The 22,883-nt window shown below is 39.9% G+C and overlaps 1 protein-coding gene across 1 annotated transcript in view; it reads right to left on the bottom strand.

Annotated features, from left to right (window-relative positions):
* Pgm5 (phosphoglucomutase 5) overlaps positions 1–22,883 on the bottom strand; it is a 196,676-nt gene that overhangs the window by 163,224 nt on the left and 10,569 nt on the right. The window contains exons 2-6 of the mRNA XM_004838191.4: positions 11,451–11,613; positions 8,298–8,444; positions 4,892–5,017; positions 1,399–1,589; positions 646–800 (exon numbers count right to left, since the gene is read on the bottom strand). Coding sequence (XP_004838248.2) covers positions 646–800; positions 1,399–1,589; positions 4,892–5,017; positions 8,298–8,444; positions 11,451–11,613 — 782 coding nt within the window. The remainder of the gene's footprint in view (positions 1–645; positions 801–1,398; positions 1,590–4,891; positions 5,018–8,297; positions 8,445–11,450; positions 11,614–22,883) is intronic.

Raw genomic sequence — 22,883 nt, 5'->3', positions numbered from 1 at the left:
AGAAATCTAACACTGTTTGAGGCCCTGCAATGCAAATCTACTACTAGGGACTTGCCATGCATTATCTCATTTCATTCTCACAACAAACCTGTAAAGGATCCTCCCTGTTTTGACACAGTTAATGATGGTGTACATTAACTTTTGTACATAAAGTAATATAATCTGGCCTCCAACTCCATGCTCTCTCTACTTCACCTATATAGTTTCAGATTTTGTTTTGTTTATTTTGGTACCGGGGATCGAACTCTGGTCCTTGCGCTTATGCAGCAGGCAGAGAAACCACTGAGCTAAATCCTCAGCCCTATAGTTTCAGACTTAGTAAGTTCTATTGCTAAGCATTTATGAAAAGTTTGTTACATACCAGGTACACTGCTAGATGTGTTATACAAGTCACCTTATTCATACCCCACAACAGCCATGTAAGGATGATAGTGTTATTATCCCCATTTTACAGATAAAAAAACAAAGTCACACAGATCAAATAAGAAATAAGAATGAAGCTCAGGCCTCCTGACTCTCCAAGCCTCTACCCAGCACATCATATCGTGTCTCCAAGTTCCCAGTAGATTAGAAGAAAATCAATGCCAGCCACCAACCAAGGGGATGCTGTATTTCACCGTATTTCATCCTAGAGTTCTTGCTTACCTGTCTAGGGCTGTGCTGGTTGGCATACTTCTCCCAAATCCTCGAACCCCCATCTGACGGAAATACGGAATGCAAGAGAGGTTGGCGGCAATGATGGCCAGGGAGTCGGAAGGACTCACAAAGAAGCCATTTTGGCCAAGAATCATATAACGGTCCTGTGGGAAGGAATGTGTGAAAATTATCAGGCAGAAGCATCTGTTGCCAGCAGCTCATTCCCATAACCATCGCAAGCCACTGCACTGCAGTCTTATATTTAAACAACCTGAAACAATTTGAATGAGGCCAAAGAGAGCATGGGAAACATTATAAATCCCTGAAAGCGAAGCATCCAGAAGTTTGACACAACTAGGAATGTGTTCCACCTGTTGAAGAGTGGATGACTACTCCACACTTCAGGAGCCTTCACGGACTTAATTCCTTCTTCCCTTCAAACTGAATAGAGAACAGCAGTTACTGCTGAAATAGCTGGTTCCTTAATACGCTTTCAACAAAACCAGCTGTAAATAAAGATTTATTGCATGAATATGTTTTCTAAAAGAAATTCTTTATAACATATGTTAATCTGAAACTAAGAACAGTAATGGCTATTGAATTGCAATATTTAGCCATTTAACAAGAGAACTGCTGCAGGGCCAGTTAGGGCCCCAGGCCCCAGCCAATTGGGCTGCAGATGTGGTCATTAACCCTATGACTTTCAGTGCTTGGCTCATTATACAGTAGAAAGGTCAGCAGGCAGAAAACTTTCCTACTTACTCCATCAGCATCAAATGCAGCTCCAAATCCATACTCTCCTCCTTTCATGGCTTCCAGAAGGGTTGTTGCATATGTCAGATTTGGGTCAGGGTGCTGCCCTCCAAAGTCCTCCAGGGGAACACAGTTTATTGCAGAATTGGCTGGAGCCCCCAGCTCATCACACAGAACTTTTCTTACATAAGGTCCCATAACTAAGAAAAAGATACACAAGGATGTGAAATATTTGCAGAATCCTCTCCTGTGGATATTTTGTTCTGGTTAGAACAAGAAACCATTTAATAGCCCAGAAGGAAAAAAATCAGTTCTACAGGCTTTTTCAAGATACAACATAATTTCATTTCAACTATTACTTATTGATCATCTACTACAGTCCCTTGACTGGGTTCACATATAGAAGATATATTCAAGAATCCAGTTAGATGAAATTTTTCTCCCCAAAGTTTTCTAAAATGTTTCCAGAAAGAAATCAACCATATTACAATGATTCATTATCTGTTGCTTTAAAAGCATTAAATGCTTTAGCTGAGCATATACAAACACGCTCAATGTTTCTAGCAATGTGCTTTGTGTAATCAGTGTATAATTAAACACTAAAAACCACTAAAGCATCATATACTGTAAACTAAGCACATTTTGCAAATTAAGTGCTAAAGAGCCTTACTTCATAACTGCATAGAGTGAAGTGCCTTGAAGGGATCATATATGCATGTAGTTTCTAAGTTCTGGGACCCTTAATCTAGTAGTGGGTTGGGCCTAATCTACAGATGAGTGATGGAAGCAGTAAGACTAAAAGAGAGGTGTCAGCTGAAGCAGGAGGATCACCAAGAGTTCGAGGCCAGCCTGGGCTACATAGTGAGGCCCTGTCTCAACAAACAAACAAACAAACAATAAAAGCTAGGCATGGTGGTGCATGCCTGTAATCCCAGCACTTGGGAGGCTGAGGCAGGAGGATCACTGTGAGTTTGAGGCCAGCTTGGGCTACATAGTGAGTGCAAGGCCCTGAGTTCAATCCCCGGTACCCAAAAAAAAAAAAATTTATCATAGTGAGTTCAAGGACAGCCTAAACTGCACAGTGAGACCCTATCTCAAAAAAAACAAAACAAAAGAATAAAAGAGAGGTGCCATCTAATGCACACTTATGGAATAATTTCATCCGTGGCTTAGGAGAAACAATGGCCACAGGTAAGACTTCCAGGAGGAAGGAGCATATCTGAGGATACATGAAGGAAGAAGAACATAAATCTTGGACGGGGTGGGGAGTGAGGAGGCCATCCAAATGGAAGGAACATTAGGAGCAAGCGCCTAAACTGGATCATAGGACACATTTAGAGACCACCATATAATCCTGTTAGCTGAAGTATATGTAAAGTAATGCCTTCATTTATTTTCCACCAATATAGCACAGTTCTCAAATAGTAAACACCTCTTGATTTTGCCTGTCTAGCACCCATTTCTCTTCCTCTAGTAGCAATATTTGAGGTTTATTTTGGAAAATCACTTCCTTTTCCATGTGAATTCAAATGATCTGCCTGTGGCTAAATTCCACTGCCTCCAAGGCTGATTAGTTGACCTATGTCTGCCCAATCCATGACCTATATTCTCCAACCAGAATGACTGATTCAGAGATGGATGTATAATACATGCCAGGCAATGAGGCATAGTTTGAATATTATTCCAGAATATTCCAGATAGTTTGAATATTATTCAAACTATCTGGAAAGAGTAGCTGTCTTTTCTCTAAGCCAGATACTACTAAGGCAAGAACCTAAAAGGTCTTTTCCTGGAGAATATGATGAGCCCAACAGGAGAGAACACTACTATTCAATCCAAAATCCTTAGAAGAAAGCTCATGGAAAATAAGACCCATGGGCTCAGAGCTCCCTAGAGATTTTTTAGTGCCTCAATCTTCAACATGCCACATATTCAAGGATCACTCAAATTTTGAAGAATGGACTTAACATGACACTGAACCAAGCAAAAAGAAGCCTAGAGGAAAAGGAACTTACACAGGGAGGCAAAAGCTTTAAAATATTGTATCAGTAATACCTTAACAGACACTAAGAAGATGGAGAAGAATGCCTGAAATTGAAAAGCCTGACAATACCAGGGATGACAGTTAATCCTGCCAACACCTAGGAAGTCAGTAAAGCACACTTCCAGGTGTATCTGTGAGAGTGACTCCAGAGATGATTGGCCCATGGGACAAAAAACTGATGGAGGATTTCCCCTGAATGTGGGTGGCACCATTCAATAGGGCGGATGCCTAGAGGGAACAAAAACAAGCCTACTAGAGCAGGCTCTTTTCCCTTTTCTGTTCCATGAAATGAGCAGCTTCCCTCCACTATGCTTTTCTGCTATGAGATTTCTGCCTGACCACAGGCCTAAAGCAATGGAGCCAGCTGATCATGGACTGCAATCATCAGTCAAAATAAACCTTTCTTCCTTTAAATTGACTTTCTTGGATACTTTGTTACAGCAATGAAAAGCTGACTAACACATCAGATGTTGGCCAAGACACTGAGAAACTAAGACCTTATACACTATGGGTGGCATAAATGACACAGCTACTTTGGAAAAACAACTTGACAGTTTCTTATATAGTTAGACCTATACTTGTCATGTGACTCAGCAATACCACTCTTAGGTAATTAGCTAAGACAAATGGAACCTTATGCTCCCATAAAGACTTGTTCATGAATATTCATAGCAGCTTTATTTGTAATAACCACAAACTGGGGGATGTAATTTCCATCAATTAGCAAATGGAAAAACTGTGGTACATCAACACAATGGAATACTATGCAGCAGGAACAACTACTGATACATGCAACAGCATGAATGCATCTCAAAAACATGCTGAGAAAAGAAAACAAATGAAAAACGACAAATTTTATGCCCCCATTTATATGGTTTTCTGGAAAAGGCAAAACTATGGAAGTGGAAAGCAAATAAATAGTTGCCAGGGCTGGGCAAAAGGGGAGGGGTTTGACGATAAAGGTCTACAAAGGAAACTTTTCATAGTATGAATTCAAGGATGCTTGAAACTAGAATATCAATAAGGAGATGCAGATTTGTGGTATTTAGTGATAGGGAGATACAAACTAAAATAAACAGTTTTTTTTAAATTTGGAAAAGGTTGACTCTAGAAAATGGGAAATTGGAAAAAGAAAGGAGGTGGGGAGCATATGTTTTCATATTATTTTGAATTACTAGACTGTAAATTATGGCACAGATTGTAATAAAAAAAAAACACAGTTTTAATCCACACTCCCACAAGCATAGCCTCAAATTCATTTGTCCAATTTTTATTTCTATTTATACCAAAAGAAAGAAACTGGAGTCCTGTAGTTTCCCAGATCATTACAAATATCTGAACATATACAAATTGTGCATCTATGAAATCTATCCTTCTTCATAGTCTCAGAAACCCAACATGTGGAGAGGTCTCCTTGACATTTCTTTCCCAGCAATTTGTGGCAAACCATGAGCTCACCTCCATGCATCGCGTCAATGCGGATCTTCAGCTGGCTGGGCCCAGTCAGCAAACCCTTGATGGCATTAAAGTCAAAGATGGTCCGAAGGAGACTGAGATAGATATCCACAGGGTCCACAATCTCCACTGACAACAGGAAAACAAAGGGGGATGTCAATGACCATAGCCGGGGAAAGACTTAGAAAAGTGCAAAAAGAATCACTATCCTAATGGCATGAAATTCCGAGCACAAGTCCATCATAACCCCACACATTTCCTGGGAAGTAAGGCATCCATTTATAAACAAAACTCACAAATGAACCACAACCAAGATACTACAAAATTTTTGATCAATGGGTAAAAGTAATATCAAGTTAGAATTCTTTTAAGTAAAAAATTAACCATAAAAATAAGATTAAAATGTGCTATGTCATGCCTGTACCCCACTTCTTTCCACCACCTCTCTCCCCAAAAAGGCACCCAGAGCAATGCAGGCAGGCATCCTGGCATACTCAGATGCCTTTCCTGTGGGGCTCTGCCAAAGAACAACTCAGCTGGTATGAAACAAAGAAAGAAGTGACCTCTGTAGTGACCCCTATTTTCCAAAGGCCATTGTGCCCACCAGGTCCAAGTGCATAATTAGTGACAAAAGCTATACAGTATTTCTGAATTTGCATGAAATCTATTTTGTACCCGCTTAGTATCCAATTTCCAGGACTATGGCAAATATCTGAAAATCCTCATTAAACAAAAATCTTCTCCAAGGGCCGGGGATTTAGCCCAGTGGTTTCGCTGCCTGCTGCACAAGCGCAAGGACCCGAGTTCGATCCCCGATATCCCCCCTCCCAAAAAATGTTCTCCAGTGTCTGACACCACTTAATTACCAAGAATTCAAACTAAGTATTTTTCATTTATTTGACAGAACACATCACATTTTTCAAACGTGTTAATCGGTACATAAGGCTCAGAAAGTAATTTTCCTAGTAGTAAATATTCAACTTTTTAGAAACTAAAATTTTGTCTTGCTTTCAATTAAATTTTAAAAGCCTTGCTTTTATTTAAATTTTAAAATTTATATATATATATATATATATATATATATATATATATATTGTTTTTCAAAGTTTTTAAATACATACTACTTTGGAGCCATGAAATGCTTAAACAAACCCTGAAGATGTTACCAATCAATTCACCTTCAATAATTTTCAGTACATCCAGATGTAACATTTAGTGGATGAGATTTTAACACATAATATAAAATTATTCCTTCATCTTGTGAAATACACATTCTAAAATACTTTTCTTTACATTTAAATTATTATATTCCAATGGAATGAAAATTCACCCATTCTAATTTAATGTTATCATTTTTTATGGAACACGGACTATTTTTAGTTATCTTGTGAAATGAGAGGGATATTAATCCAAAAAATAATTAAAAATTAATCCACATGAACTGTACACCAATATGGTTAAAATGCTTCATTTTATACTATAAGAATTTATGTTATATATATTTAACCATAGTAAAAATGAATCTATAAAACATTATACCAGGCATGGTAGGTAGCACACACCTGTAATCTCAGTACTATGGGAGGCTGAGACAAGAGGATTTTGAGTTTGAGCCTAGCCTGAGTGACTTAGTGAGACTCTGTCTCAAAATAAAACAGAGGTTAAGATGCAGCAAAGGGCCTCGGTTCAATCCCCAGTACTGCAACAACAACAAAAGATGATAATAATAAATAAAACATCATGCCCCAAGTACTTTAGAAGTTTTACTCAATAATCTAGGATAATAGTTTTGGTAATCTCATCCAGATTCTTCAATTATTGTACTACTTGCCAAAAAACATTTGGTATTTATAACAGATAGCGCACAGTACCAAGCAGAAATGTGAAAAACAAGGAAGCCAGAAGTCCACATAAATTGAAAGTTTACATCAAATAGTTCATGCTCTTGACATTTTAAGGTGAAATGCCAAGGACTGATTCGTTTCCAATTAGCTCAAGCCTTGCTCAACACCTGAAACAGCAAGAATACAGTATATAAATTACCTAAATAATTATCTCCTTGGGAGCCAAGGAATCCCTCCACCCACCTCCTGGTTATCAGCAACATTTGAGGAAGTAACCCAACTACCAAAGTGGCTGCAGTAATCTAAGCCTGAATCTAAGCACCAAGATGTGGGTCTCTTGGACACCTATAAATAACGTGAAGACACCAAACAGAAAAAGGAAAGAAACCTTTTTCCTGATTGTGACGCCTGGTGTTTCTCAGCCCTCTTACAGCCTAGTCCTTCCAACACATGTAGTCGATCATATGTGAACCATTCTGTTTAATATAACATGTCCCGTCTCCCACTGTCTAGCCCTCCATGTGTGTGCACATGTGTGCATGGGCACGCTCCCAACTAGGTTAATAAAGCAGGCACTGGTTCCTCCAGGGAGGATCTGTGGCTTTCAATAAATTCTGCTCACGATCTGAGTGAACAACTGGCTTAAGATTTTTCAAGAAAGATTTGGTAACATTGGCCCAACACTGTGATCCGTGCACAGCACAGTTTAAGTGTTTTTGTCACTAAACTATCATGTGGCCATGAACCAAGTATTTTATCTTTGCAGCCAAGTTAAATTACTTGCACAATAAAGATATCATTTTAACACAAACTGTATTCAAAATTGTAGGGGCACTAAAACAATTTCATTCTGGTTCTTTAGTTCTTGAACCACTTGTTTAAATACATTTGGCAGTTACTGAATTCCTTTGTAAAATCTCCTAATATAATGCTTGATACAAAGATGGTGATCAATAATTGTGTGTTAAATTAAGCTGAATCACATGGCTCTGCCTTATAAAAAAAAATCTACCTCCTGTTGGAATTTTAATAACCCCATTGACTTGTTAGAGCTCTTAACTAAGGCATTTCAGCATCTTTTCTTTTGGTACCAGAGATCGAACTCAGGTCCTTGTGCTTTCAAGGCAGGTGGCAGAACCACTGAGCTAAATCCCCGGCCGCATTTCAGCATCTTCACTCTAATGGCTTAGGAAATCAAAGACGAATTTTTGAAACTCACAGTCTATTCCAGGAATATTATAATGAAATCAACCATAAAATTTTTCCTATGGTGAAAATGACCGGGAGTTTGGAAAGTGATTTTTTGAAAGTATCCAGATATTTGGTTGCTCCCATTTCTTTCTGTATCAAATACAGATTCCACCTATTTTTTAAAGTCACCCTTCAGAGTGATAACTCAGTAATTTTTATGAGTGCACTTCCTTGTGGATACCACTGGTCATTATCAAGCCAAAGAGCCCACTCCACTCATGCACACTTGGACTCCACCGTACAGGCCCCTTGGAAGGTACCCCATCCATGGAGTTGTTCTGACTTCTTCAAAATATATCTGATCTCTCTATTACCTCTGAATGGTTTGAATTTGTTCTCCAGGTCAAATTCTTGTCTTCCTAGTCGAGACAGGTCAATTCGAAGATCAGGACAAATGGTGTATTCCTCAATAGTTTTGCTGATCTGATATATTTTGTCTGAGACAACATCTGGGGCTGGACCTAAAATACAAACACCCAAAATGCAGTTTTTTAAAGTCTCAGGAATTTCAATCAGAGAAACGTTACCATCCTTCATTCATTCTCTAAACAGTGAAAGATTCACAGTTTAATTAGCCTGAGTGTTTCTTACACTGTTTTCATCTACTGGGGAGGAAACTGGGTCACCCTCACCTGTTCTATGTAGGCCAAGAACCTACGTGTTTTGTTTGTTTTAATCCACTTCTAAGCAATGATACATCTCTCCTAAAAATAGTTTCACACCTGTTAGGGAGACCTGGTTATGTAATCAGCTTTATTCAGGATATGAGACACAAACAGGATATTCACTTGACAGAAGTGAGGGATTCCAGATTTAAACCACAGTTTCCCAAGTGTACCTAAAAAAAAAAGAAAATATAATTTCTACTCCCAGATCGGCTGCCTAGTTGATATATGAGTGTACCAGGTAAACTGATTACTTTCCCCAATTCACTCTCTAATCACCATAGGTGGTGAACCTATGGCATGTGAGCCGCAGCCAGCTGCTTGTTATCATTGAAAGCTCTGAAAGGTTCACCATCATTGCACTCCTAAGTTTTTAACATCGGGATTGACTAAAAATATTTGATGCATTTCCTTAAAAAGTCAAGTTGACAATTAAGGAGTGATTTGCCCCCCCCCCAGAGTACCTTTTGCAAAATATCTCCATTTACTCCAAGTTCCTTCTCTAGTCTCGTCCCATTGTTTTAGCAAGGGACACTTCTTAATACTTTTTGAATAGCTGTAGGCAACTATTTGCCAAAACTTCTGTTCTGCATCCCTCAAAGTTACATTTGTACTCATCTTTGCATTCTTTTGTAAAAGTTCTGCCCCCCTTTCGGGGATCTAGGCTGTAAATTCTCTCCACAAGGTACTAACTATGTGATACTGATCGAGCTCTTTTAATCTTGTGACTCCTCATTTACTTCATCAGTTTGTTATGAACATTAAATGGGATAATGTATGAAAAGTGCTGAGCATGGTTACCAACCAATTGTAAGTATTTAAAACATTAGCATTTCCATTGTTTCTACTTCTCCTCAACACTGTCATCTTTCTTTCTACTTAAAAATATGTTCCAAATGTGCCCGTCCTCTAAGCATATTTTAAAAGCCACACAACTCCAAATGTGTCCTATGTCCCTTTGCCTACAAGGGCACTTAGTCTTTCATCCCTAAGATATATTTTTATAACACACAATCACAAGAGATGAATGCCTGCAACTTCAGAAGAAAGATGTTAGAAGAACTTATTCTGCACTGAGTAGAAAAAAAACTAAAATCTCTCTGTCATGAGGAATGTTAATTTCATCAATAGCTCTAAGATATGCAGATATAAACAATTAAATGTTAAAGGATCTTCGACATAGGTAAAGGCTGAGTGATAAGTTCAACCCTCACCTCACATTGAAGATTTGACTAGATTTCATAACTACCTGCTATTTTGTCTACAAAATGTATATATAAATTGCTTTGATTGGGATATAGTTTGAATGAGTCCCCCAAAGGTTCATGTGCTAGAAGCTTGAGGCCCAGTGTGGTGGAGCTGATGTGGTATATCCTTTAACCTAGTGGAAGATGGCAAGGCTGTTGAAGGTACCACCCCTAGAAGGATTAGTGTAGTTCTTGTGGGCCCCTGGTTATTTCCTGAGGCAGTAAGTTATTATAAATCCCTCTGGCTTCCTGTCTCACAATGGGACTGATGGTTCTCTCTTGTATGCACTTCCACCATGATGCCATCCACCATCTTGTGATGGAGCCAGAAGGCCTTCACAAGAGGCTGAAGAGATGAAGCCACTGAACTTGGACTTTTAGCCTCCCAAACTGTGAGCTACATAAACCTCTTTTCTTTCTATAGTATGCAGCCTCAGGTACATGTGTATTGGTTGTAGTGTTTTGCCTTGTGCTTATGGAGTATGTTTAACATTCAACATGAATAACGTTTACTGGTTGAATAATATGCAAATTAGCTGCAAGGAGGGGGAGATAATAAACTCTTTTTCAGAATATGTTTCACCTGGGACCAGGAATAATTCATAATGATAACTGTTGTTGCTTAAAACTCGGCTCATACCAACATGAACACTCAAAGTCGGCATTGCTGTTTAAAAGTTTTAAGAGTATTGGCAAACAAATATATGAATTGGAGATATATCCTTACTTGAATAAAACAGATGTAAACAAAAGTTTAAAGATCAAAAGAAAAATCTGACTACAGATTAGATTTCAGATGAGATTAAAGAATCAATGTTATTTTTGTTAGACATGTTACTAAAGTTATGCAGGGACATGTCTTTCTTTTTCAGAGATATATATATATACACAAATGTTTAGCTATGAAATGTCTGCATGCTGAATTTTTCCTTAAACTTCTTCAGAAAAAAAGATTAGCAAACTGGAAAAGAGGTAATGGATACATGGTATCCACTAATTTTTCTCCCTGTTTTGTGTTACATTTGATTTTTTAAAGAGATTCACCCTCATACGTATATCCCAGCCTTACTAGTATAAATCTGTATAAATATGAAGTAATTCTGTGTATTTCAGTGAAAAAAAGCCAACATTGTAAGAAAGCAAGGCCAGGGCTTGGGCTAAAAGTCATGTCTTTCTTTGAGCCACCATGTGACCTTCTGCAGCAACTCAGCCTTTTAAGGCTTTGATTTGTTTATTTGTAAAATGAGAGAAATGACCTAAATGACCTTCTAGGTGTGTCCCAAACTTAAAACCTCAAGTCCTCACCTATCAGATAAGCATTAACTAACTATTCAATCATTTCTCAGAGGAGCTCAGGAGACCAAGGGACCAACCAAATAGGTCTGAGAGCCTGTTATGCTACTTTCTTATCTTCTCACCTTGGACAATTTTCTGGATTTTTCTGAGGCAATTTCTTCCCTGCTGCCTGGCTTGTCTACCATAAGAGGGTCACTATAAAACTGTGATAATATAGCAGGAAAGAAATCACAATTGAGGCATTTTCTGAACCACATACCTCCATTGGCAACATTAAACTTCACTCCAAACTCTCCACCCGGTCCTCCAGGACAGTGGCTAGCTGTTAAAATGATTCCACCAGCTGCCTTGATCTTCCTAATAATGCACGAAACTGCAGGTGTAGACAAGATGCCGTTCTGTCCAATAATGAGTCGTCCAATCTAAGCCATCCAGAAACAAACAAAAATCAATCCAAGTAACATGGAATTGAAGGCATAACAACAGGAAAGTGTCCCAGGTTCTGCCGGTATACAATCAATCACTTGGCCAAAGGAACTGAGTGGACTTTAGTTAAGAGAGGAGGGAGAGACCCAGGGATTTAGCTCAGTGGTTCCGCCACCTGCCTTGTACGCACAAGGTCCTGAGTTCAATCCCTGGTACCAAAAAGAGAAAGAGAAGGAGAGAAGGAGCTTGTCTGCCCTGTCCAGTGTCTCCAAGACCATTTGAGGCATTCATATCTAGTAGTCGATTATTAGCCTCAGAGTAGGACATGGCTCATTGATCTCCAGTAATCTGAAACTCCTGCTTTTGATGACCATGGGGTTTGCTTGAACCACACAAGTTTTTAGTTTGGGCCTCACTCAGAAACTATGCGTGTGAACATGCTAGAAATTTCAAGGAAAAAGAAAAGTAGTACTACTCTGCTTCTCCAGCTTCTTGGGCCTAGGAGCAAGCTCACACATCAAGGGGCCTGGCTGACTGCATCCTCTTCATATTCTAATTGTGCCTTTAGGTAGTGTGATGCCTTGTGTCTAGATGTCCCCCCTCCAAGACTCATGCGGTCATAGGTGGGGCTTTTTCAGAGGTGGCTGGATCTAGAGTGTGTGATGCTGGAATTGATTCATGGTGCAATGCTAGGCTCAAGGACACTAGGATTTGCTTCCCTTGCTTCCTTCTGGGCACCATGAACTGTTTCTCCTCTGTGATGCCCTTCTGACATGTGCCACTCTGCCTTAGAGCCAGCCACCTATGGACTGAAACCTCTACAAACCATAAGCCAAATAAACCTTTCCTCCCTTAACTTGTGAGTGTCGAGTATTTTGTCTCAGCAATGAGAAAAGTAACTAAGACAGGTAGGAATTCTCTTTCTACCATTATGTGACAGCATGTGATGAGGACACTGGAGACATTATCCAGTCATGCAAAGCAGAACTCTGGAGGTTTGTTCGTGGGTATGGCCAGACTCTTTCTATAGCTACAAAACTGGCCTCTTAATAAGTCAGCAACACAGCCTTGAAGAGCATTACTTGCTTCATTTTGTTTTAAAACAAGTTTTTAGTCATCCAATACGGTGGTTCCTCAATGCTTTCTACAAATTAGGGTCACTTGTGAAGCTTTTTTATGCCCGATAATCAGACTGCATTCTAGACTAATTAAATTGCAATATCCAGGTAAGATCCAGATATGCACAGTTTTTAAAGCTTCACAGGTGATTCCCGTGTTCTCCCAAGTTGGCATCCAGGCCCCCTGTGACTCATAGGTCCTGCAGGGTGGGCATCATCAGCACATGTGGTAGAAATGCAGCACCTCAAGATTTACTGAAGAACCTGCCTTTCAGTAAGACTCCTTCTCTCTTCCCAGACAAGTCACTTGAGAAAGACTGATGTAGCCTAAGCCACAGCAAGCTCTATCCTCAAGCCCAACAGCAGTCCCCTCGCACCAATACTGCCCCACAGATATATCTGTATCTGTATCTTTGTATTTATATCTATTAATGAACATGGAAGTGAAATAAAATATGGAAGAGAGAAGCTATGTTACTCAGCCTCCAAAATGGACTGCTGGACTGCTCTGTTGGACTGCTCATTCTGGGAGGAGCCAGAGGAGAACTGCCACACCACGAAGACCTCAAGCAGCCCTGTGTAGAGACCTCTAAGAAAAGGATCCGAGGCTACCTACCATCAGTGAGCCCTTTTCCAATGATATTCCAGCCCCATCAATTGTTCACATGATAAAACCCCTACCAACATGTGACGTGACCCCATGAGAGTCCCCAAGACAAAATAACTCATCTCCTCTCAGAGAAACTGTGAGGGATAATAAATACATGTTGCTGTTTTAAGCCAGCAATTAGTGGCTAATACAGGAGCAATAAGGAAAAGAGTCAAGAATAACTCCAGCTTTCTATCTTTAATAATTTGATAGGCAGTGGTGCCAAGAAAGACAAAGGACAATAGTTACACTCATTATTCACAGCCATAACAAATTATTTTCCATATACTCATTAAAATTTATGTAGTCATTCAATTAATTGTATAGACTACCTACTATGAAATAGGCAATACAGAAAGCCCTGCCAACATAGCATTAAATATAATTTAGCCACTGCCCTCAAGTAACGTCTGGAGAGTTAAGAATCTAAAAATATTCTTTTGTTCAAAATTTTCTATATTCTCCATTTTTCAGAATTATTCTTACAGAAATAATCCTGGGGGGGAGCATAAACAGAAAGATATTTTCTTCAGTGGTGGTTACTAAAAATGAAGTCTCTGCCTACCAGGAACTTCCATGTGTCACTAATTTGCGAGTGAGAAATGACTTCAAATTGCTCTTAAGGCAATAAAAATTGACTACATTTCAGGTTTGTATGCTGTAACAATCTACATTTTCTTAAGTGGTAGGAAAGAAACAGAGACAATGCTTTAAAACTAAATAAAAAATGTAGAAAAAATTATTTGTATGCTCTTACAACAATAGAAAATTATATACACTTTGAGCAAGGGCTTGTTAAAATACAGAAATAAATATGTACAGTTGACTTGTTAAGTAAGAGAGATTATAAATTTTTATGTCACTAAATTTCAGCTATTTCTTGTTTTGGAAAGGTAATGTCTACTGTTTAAGAAAGTTAAGGTGAGTAGTCACACTTGTATAAAATTTCAAACTGAAATATGTTAATTGTAGGATTAAAAATATATTAGGAGGGGGAAGGGAGGGAAAAAGAAATAAAAAGAATTAAGATGTTATGTATATGTACCAACTCCCCACAATGAATGTAATCATTATGTACTATAAACATGTACTAATAAAAGCTTAATTATTTTAAAATTAGAATTTTTTAAAATTTAAAGATTACATTCTAGGTATCTGGAAATTATATCTAGATGAGACCTTCTCACTAACCATCAATACTAAAAAAAATGAGGTAGTGCTGGACACCATCTATAAATCCAGCTGTGGGGGGATAAGACTGGAGGAGAGACAGGAGAGTATGCAATGGGGTTTCTAAGGTAAGACACAGAAAAATCATGAAGCTATTCCTTGTCCCATGTGAACACTCAACAAAAGTTAACCTCAGCAGAAGGGGATTTTAATAATCAAGTTGATAGGATACCAACTGGGGGGCTGGGGATTTAGCTCAGTGGTCCCACCGCCTGCCTCGCAAGTGCAAGGTCCTAAGTTCGATCCCCGGTACCAAACAAACAAAAAAAGGATATCAACTGGGGATACCACCACTCGGCCTCCTTCCCCAGGCTCCCTTGTCATTGTCCAATCAGCTCATGAGCAAAGTGGCCATGGCAGCACAAAGGGAGGCGAGGCATGAGCTCAGCAACATGGACTTCCACTCACCCAGGCTGAGCTGGCTATGGCCACTCCTGAGGGTTCTATCTGCCAGCAGAAGAGACCAACACTAAGCCCCTAGTTTGGCACCATTTCCCAGAGTAATACAGCCAGTGACCTGGCCACAAGTTAATTTAGACTAGTTTCATCATGAAAGGGGCAGCACTGTGTACATACTAGGGTTGACATACACTAAAGAAGACAGCAGAGAAAGGGCACATGATAGGCAGAGATTAATGTGGCCAAAAGCCCAGGAGGCCCAGGAATGCTGATGGCCACCAGAAGCTGGAAGAGGCAAGGAACAGATTCTCCTCTCAAGCCTCCAGGGAGCATGGCCCTGCTCACACCTGGATTTCAGGTCTCCAGGGGCAGTGGATTTAGCTCAGTGGCACCACACCTGCCTCATAAGCACAAAATCAAGGTCCTGAGTTCAATCCTCCTGTACCAAAAAAACAAAACAAATGAACAAACAACCAAGTTCTGGTCTCCAGAACTATGCAACAATAAATTTCTGTTGTTCAAAACCACCAAGCTGGTGGTGATTTCTTATGGTACCCCTAGGAAATTAATATGAAATTGTAAACTAATACAAAATCTATATTTATTTACTAAAGCTGCCATAGCAAATTATCATAAACTTTGTGACTAAAACCACAAAAATTTTATCTATTTTAGTTCTGAAGACTAGAAGTCCAAAATCAAGATGTCAGCAGGGCTGTGTATGCTCTGAAGGCTCAAGGAAAGGATCCCTGCTTGTCTCCTTCTGTTTCTGCTGTATCCACGTGTTTCTGGATCACATCACTCCAACCTCTGTCTTCACATCATTTTCTCCTCTGTGTGTCTATGTTTTCTCCTCTTCTGTTAACTTTCCCTCTCCCAATTAGCCCAAGGCAAATGTTATCGAAAAAGGCATGGCTTTTAAGATCTAGTTACTGATAAAGGAAATAGCTCTTAGTGACCCTGCTGTACAAAGAAACCCACACAACATGAAGTTACAGTGAAAGACCTAGATATGGCATCATCTTGGCTCTACTGACAACATGAACCACGTAACTTCCCTGAGGTGCAAGAAAAGCCCCAAAGACAAAGCTAAGAGGACACAGAGTTGCAAAAATTCACTTAAGATGGGTTTGTATTAAGAATGAAATTAGTGGGCTGGGTATTTAGCTCAGTGGGCTGGGGATTTAGCGCAGTGGTTCTGGCGCCTCCCTCGCAAGCAAGGTCGAGTTCGATCCCCAGTACCACCCCCCAAAAAATGAAATTACTAAAGTAATACCATTCATAATAGCTTCAAGAAAAATTAAATAGTTAGGAATTACTCTTACAAAGGAAGTGAAAGAACTCTAAGGAAGACTATTGAGCTCTGAAAAAGGATATGGAAGAGAATATCAGAAAATGGAAAAATATCCCCTATTCCTGGATGGGCAGAATCACTATTGTCAAAAAGGCCATATTTACAAAGCTGATATAGATTTAACAAAATCCCAATCAAATTACCAAGAGAATTCTTCACAGAACAAGGAAAAATAATACTAAAATGTACATGGAACCATAAGAGACCCAGAATTTGAAAAACAATATTAGGCAACAAGAGAAAGTAGGAGGGTTTGAAGTCCCAGATTTCAAGTTATATTGCAAAACTGCAATCATAAAAACAGCATGGTACTGGCACAAAAACAGACAAGGATGGAACAGAGAGAAGATAGAGAAACAACCCAGGCATATTTGGTTCTCTAATCTTTTTACAACAGGGCCAAAAACATACATTGGAGGAAAGATAGCCTCTTTAACAAATGGTGCTGGGAAAACTGGATATCCAGAGGTAGAAGACTGAATTTAGACCCATGTCTCACTGTATACTAAAATAAAGTCAAAATGGATCAAAGATATAAATGTTAAAAAATCAGCTGGATAATAAAATATGTAAAACTTGAAGACATATCCCGAAGCAAGGACTTCCTGAACAGAACCCCAATTGTGCAAGAAATAACATCAAGAATCAACACATGACATTCTATCAAGTTAAAAATCCTTTTACACAGCAAAGGAAACAAACTGAAGAAACAACCTACAAAATGGGGAAAAAATTTTGCCAGCTATTCTTCAGATAGTGGACTAATATCTAGAAAATAGAAAGAACACAAAAATATTAGACCTCCCAAAATAAAAGATTCAATCAAAAAAATGGACAACTGAAAGGAACAGACACTTCTCAAAAGAAGTATAAATGGCCAAAGAATATATAAAATATGTTCGATATCTTTGGCCATTAGAGAAACACAAATTAAAACAACACTAAGATTCCATCTTACTCCAGAAAGAATGGTTATCATCAAGAACTGAAATAATAACAAATGCTGGTGAGACTTCAGGGGACAAAAGAACCCTCTACATTGTTGGTGGGAATGAAAACGAGTACAACATCTATGAAAATCATTGTGAAGGTTCCTCAAAAAACTAAAAATAGAAATTCCATTTGACCCAGGAATTCCCCTTCTAGGTATCTTCCCAAAAGAGTTAAAGACATCATATTATGGGGATATATGCACACCCATGTTTACAACGGACAATTCCTAATAACTAAATCTTGGAAAAGCTCTATATGTTCTTCAACAGATGAATGAATAAAGAAAAGTGGTATGTATACATACTGGAGTACTACTCTGCCATAAAGAAGGATAAGTTTGAGTCATTGGTAAGAAAATAGACACACCTTGAGATGATAATATTAAGTGAAATAAATCAGACACACAAGGTTAAATACTACATGATTCTCTTATTTGAAAAACCCAATGAATAAAGAGTAAAATAAAAGACACATAATAGCAAAGAGGGAGATAGATCTTTTGCTAAAGGGAAGGGAACCAAGAGAAGCAGAGAGGGGAAAGGGAGGAAAGGGAAGTAAAAGAATTAAGATGTATTATGTACACTTACCAATTCCCCAAAATGAAGGTATTCATTATATACTGCAAACACGGACTAATAAACATTTTTTAATTAAACATGACACAAAAGATGCTATTGTCTTCCCCAAATCCCACACCTCCCTCCAAACTTGAAAATTATTTTTTACATATCAATTCTCCCTTAAAGTACATTCAACTTTCTGGAAAAGTCCTAGAAATACTACCCTCTGTCAAAGTAGCAGATTGCTATCTTGTGAGGAAAAGATGGTCTACTTACATAACTGTTTGGTTTTTGTTTACAGCATTAAAGCAGGCAACGTTTGACGTTCATATCTGAGTGAAACCCAGATCCCAGGTGGGAGAGAGACAAGCTGTGGCATTCTGCGGGCCCCTCCCTGATCCTCCCAAACTGTGGCTCGGGGAAACCTCACCAAGCCCTGCAGAAGGGGCACTCACCCAGGGGGACTTTATTGTTGCTAAAGAACAGTCTTTCAGCTGACACTTGGAATGGGAGCAAGGCGGACCCTAGTCCACTAAACTTGGAGGACGCAGATAAACGTGCCAGGATCCACAGGTAGACACATGGACACTATTCCGTGGGCCCCTGCAGACACATGCCTCCTCCTGCACCCCACGGACAGTAGACAGACACAGCACGAACTTGCTCCTACTCAGCCTTGGGGAGGGGCAGATAGGAGGAAGCAGGGTGTGATTAGCACCATTTATCTCCTGCAGTTACTTAGGATCTCTGTCTAACCTGAGGCCAATGCTTCCCAGCAGCCTTCAGTTCTTCTTCGTATAGAACTGTTTTCCACCCACAGAGAGGCATGGCAAGCACTGAGGAATCAGCATGCCCCTCCACATGCCACAGACCAGTGTCTTGGCAAAGAGAAAACAGGACACAAAAGCTGTTTCCCCAGCACATCTAGTCTTTCACATCATGCACCACATGAAACTAATTTGTAAATGATTTTATTTCTGATGAGTCTTTTTGCACAATGTTAACAACTGCCTTTCTAAATTAGATTTAGTATGAGTTCGGCTTCTAATTAGCACAAATTAAAGTCCTAGAGAGGAGAGATATACAATTTAAACCCGGAGGCTAAAATTTCCGTGTAGATGCAGAGTTTCAAGTTTAAATGATTTTTCCCCGCTAACATAACACTAATGAAAGCAGGATTATTTTCACGTGTGAACCCTCTTAAGAGCCCTCCTTTTATGAGTCTCTTTTGGCTTTAAATATGTCATTTTTTTCAAAAGAAAGAAAGAAAAGGTAAGGATGACAAATTCCTCAGTATCCTCTGTTCACTGGGTCATAACCCTGTAATAGAATCATATGCCTGTAATGGGATCATATCCCAGAGGGAACTGGAGAAAGCAAAGAGAGCAATAAACAGAAATTTTCTTGATGGTTCCCAGAGTGTTTTACGGGACCACACAGACACCAGCACGTCCACCTCCAAAGTACTGTGAAGAGTCATAAACACAGAGAAGCCTATTTCCTGCACTCTCATTGTAAAGTACACACACACACACACACACACACACACACACGCACGCACACATGTACGCACGTGCACACCACTCTTGGACCAAAGCTGAGCTCCTGTGGATCGCAGGCTTCAGTCTTTCAGTTCCAGCTGTCAGAGAGCAGTGCCAGACCTCAAGCAGCACTGCTCATGAGTGAGCAGGAGACAACTAAGTGGAATTTTGAGAAGTAACAAATTCAAGGCAAAGTATGGACGTGGTTTCCAGACATCATGGCACTTCTTCATTTGCCCATTCCATTGCAGATTCTCTAACTGTGCCATCTGTGCTTTCTTACATGGAGACCAGATGTGAACAACAGGGCTCATCCTTGGCTTCCTGTATCCCTGGAAGTCTTTACCCACACTCAGCTGGAGGGAGGCCTGAGAGCGCATCTGGACCAAACCAGCATGGATTTCTCATCTGACTCCTCATATCTGAGCAAGTGTGGAAACTCACAGGCATCTATGAGTCTGGCCCAAGTTTTGTTCCTCAATTAGTCTGCTCAATCTGGAGATTTCACTGAGATCAGGAAATCTAATTTTCATTGGCTGCAAAATGAGATAAAAATTGGATGTGCTGTCCCTCCCAGTAGCCAGGTAATTCAATGCTTGGGAAATGCTCTGGAATCTTTACCTTATAAGGCCTGACTCAGTAAAACAAGAAAGGGCCCCGCTCGTTGCTATTTTATGAGTAATCACACCACTTGAACACTGGGACCAGAACTCCAAATGCACACTGTGTCTGCCTGGGTCAAGAAAGCAGAGCCGAGTGCCCTGAAAACACCTAATGTCTAACAGAAAAGGACAGAAAACACGACTTTGCTATCTACCGTCAATGTGACTCTGGGCAAGATCACGAATCCTACTTTATCTTGTTGTGTTATCTAAAAGATCACATGATGCAGGGTGAAAGGAAGTAACAAAGCCCTGCTGCAGTTCAGCACCCAACACCTGACACTCTCAGTGAACTTCATTTGCCTTCTCTGCCAGTGTCCTTTCTGCGTAAGAATTGAATGAATTGCTGTTGTCATTATTTCACTAACTTGAAATGTTTTCCTAACTATAAAATACACGCCCATGTTCTATTTCTGAACATTTAAGAAGTATGCATAAGCAAGAAAAAGATAAAAGTCACCTGTAATTCTACCATTTAAAAATGATCGCCATTAACATTTCTGTTATAGCCTTCGTCTATGTGCCTTGGTCTTTACCTCTGTTTATTTCATATATTTGCGTATTTTTACAAAAGGGGCTGTTGTGTAGCCTATATTGTTCCCTTCCTTAATCCTTTCTTTCTATGTCACAACATTATTTTAACGGCTGTATAATATTTGATTATTTCAGTGTACTATCATTGATTGGCCAACACGTGTTCTTTTACCTCAAATTTTATACGTAAAACCAAAAAATGTTTGAGGAATAAGCCCATATGCTGGTAAATATTGAACATGATATAGTTTGCCAATAATTAAGGAGCAAAGTATTTATACATGTTTGCATAACTACAGTGTCTTTCCTATTTAATCACCAAACTTGCTCACTAGGAGGCTCCCGAAGTCCATGGTAGGGAGCAAAAGGCCCATATCTCAGCCCTGTCCTCACCTGGATCTTCTCTTCTCATCCCATCTACACCTCTGACTGGCATGGTCCACTTGCAGGTACCAGGCTGGCCTGCTCACCTACCTGTGCCATCGAGCTCCCTGCACAAAACTGCCCTTGCAAGACAGATTCCTGCCTAGAATAGTCAGCTTGGCACTGCTTATATTTTCGGCTCTCATTCCATCCAACTCAGCACAAGTTCTACTCATGGTCAGAGACACAGATCTTTAGGGGATATTTAGTCTCCTCAGTTGGTTCTACGCAGTCTGCAAATGTTTGTGACACTTGGGACTCTGTTCTACCCTTTTCTTAAATATATCCAGGGAAGAAGACATAGTTTTGCTGGGAGTGGGGGAGGCGGGTGAGTCCCATGTATACACATATGCTACCTGATAAGCTAGATAAATGCCACAGTCATATGTAGACAGAAATCATACGTATCTATGAGAAAATATTTAGGAATGTATATATGTGTATCCAAAACAAAGCAAAAAAATCAGTATCTTTAGCACCTTCACAGGTAGAACATGTATCTAGGTAGAACATGTATATAAAGTTTCTAAAGCTCAGATCTCAGGATGAGGATCAAAGACAGAGCTGGGCTCTATCCCAAGTACTCCAAAAACAATATTTAGAGGTACAAGTTTTCTCTAAGTAGTGGTGAGTAGTGGTCACAGTCAATTAAAATACATTTACATGAATTTTTAAAGAAGACCCATCAGACCTGTTTCTGTCCAGTTGGGAAATAACTGCCCACTCTCGAAGTGCCCCTACCCTATAGTTACAGTGAACCAAAGACCGCTGGCAATCAGATTTACAACTCAACAAGATTAAACCATTGACCATTATTTATGATAGCCAAGCTGAGTCTTCCACATTTGCATCTGTCACTTTACATTTGAGAGATCCTGTCCAAAAAAAGATTACGCCTCTTAACCAAACATTCAGCAGGGCTGCAGGAACAGGCCCCCTGACAAACATCCTGACAAAATGCTTGAAAGTGTCTCGAGCTCCCGCAGCTGTGCATTTTCAGACCACTCAGCAGATTAGCATGGAGTCTCTTAGCCTCTGCTCAGCCTGTGCCTCTCCATAATCTCTCACATGGCCCAGTCCATTAAGTTTGAAAATCCTCATGAAATGAGCAGATTAAGATCTGGCTTTAGGAAGGGGCAGCGGAGCAGGCGAGGGGGAGGAGTCTGCTCTTGGCACAGCCTGAGCTTTGGAAAGGGTCAAGACACAAAACTGTGCCATCGACTCAGCATGTGCTGCAAGAGACAATGCACAGACCAAGCCACAGAAGTCCTTCTTGCGGAGTTGAAGTCTGTGTGAGAGCAGCTGCTGCCACCTCAAGTGCCATGCCAGGGTGGGCGTGCGTGTGTGCACGTGAGCACGGGGTGGAGAGGCTGGGGGAGGCAGGGACCACGCCTTTGGCCTTCCGCAGTTGACAACCCAGGCTTCACCAGCAGCATGGAGAAACATACCACAACAATTGTGATCAGCACATCAACAGGCACCTTCTGGTTAGAAGAGCCACTGCCACTAAAAGCGTATATACAAGGCCTTCTTTTACTTTAAATCAGAGTACAATCTTTGGTAATAATTGTGTCATGAATATATAAAAATAATTCTTAATAATCTAATACTATGTTTATTCACCGCCCCCCCCGACAACCTTGGGAGAGGTATGTGGGGGATCATCCTGTTTCTCCTCTTCTTTTTTCTTCCTCTCCTTCCTCTCTCCCCTCCCCTCCCCCTCCTCCTCTTCTTGAGATGAAGTCTCTTTGCGTTGCCCAGGCTGGCCTCAAACTCACAGGCTCACTCCATCCTCCCATCAAA

This window comes from Heterocephalus glaber, unplaced genomic scaffold (genome assembly GCF_053883595.1).
Source record: "Heterocephalus glaber isolate CG9 unplaced genomic scaffold, H.glaber_assembly_v1.0 deba00001481, whole genome shotgun sequence".
Taxonomy (NCBI): Eukaryota; Metazoa; Chordata; class Mammalia; order Rodentia; family Bathyergidae; genus Heterocephalus; species Heterocephalus glaber.
The sequence above is the reverse complement of the archived record's forward strand: the minus strand, read 5'-3'. Positions and strand labels throughout refer to the sequence as shown.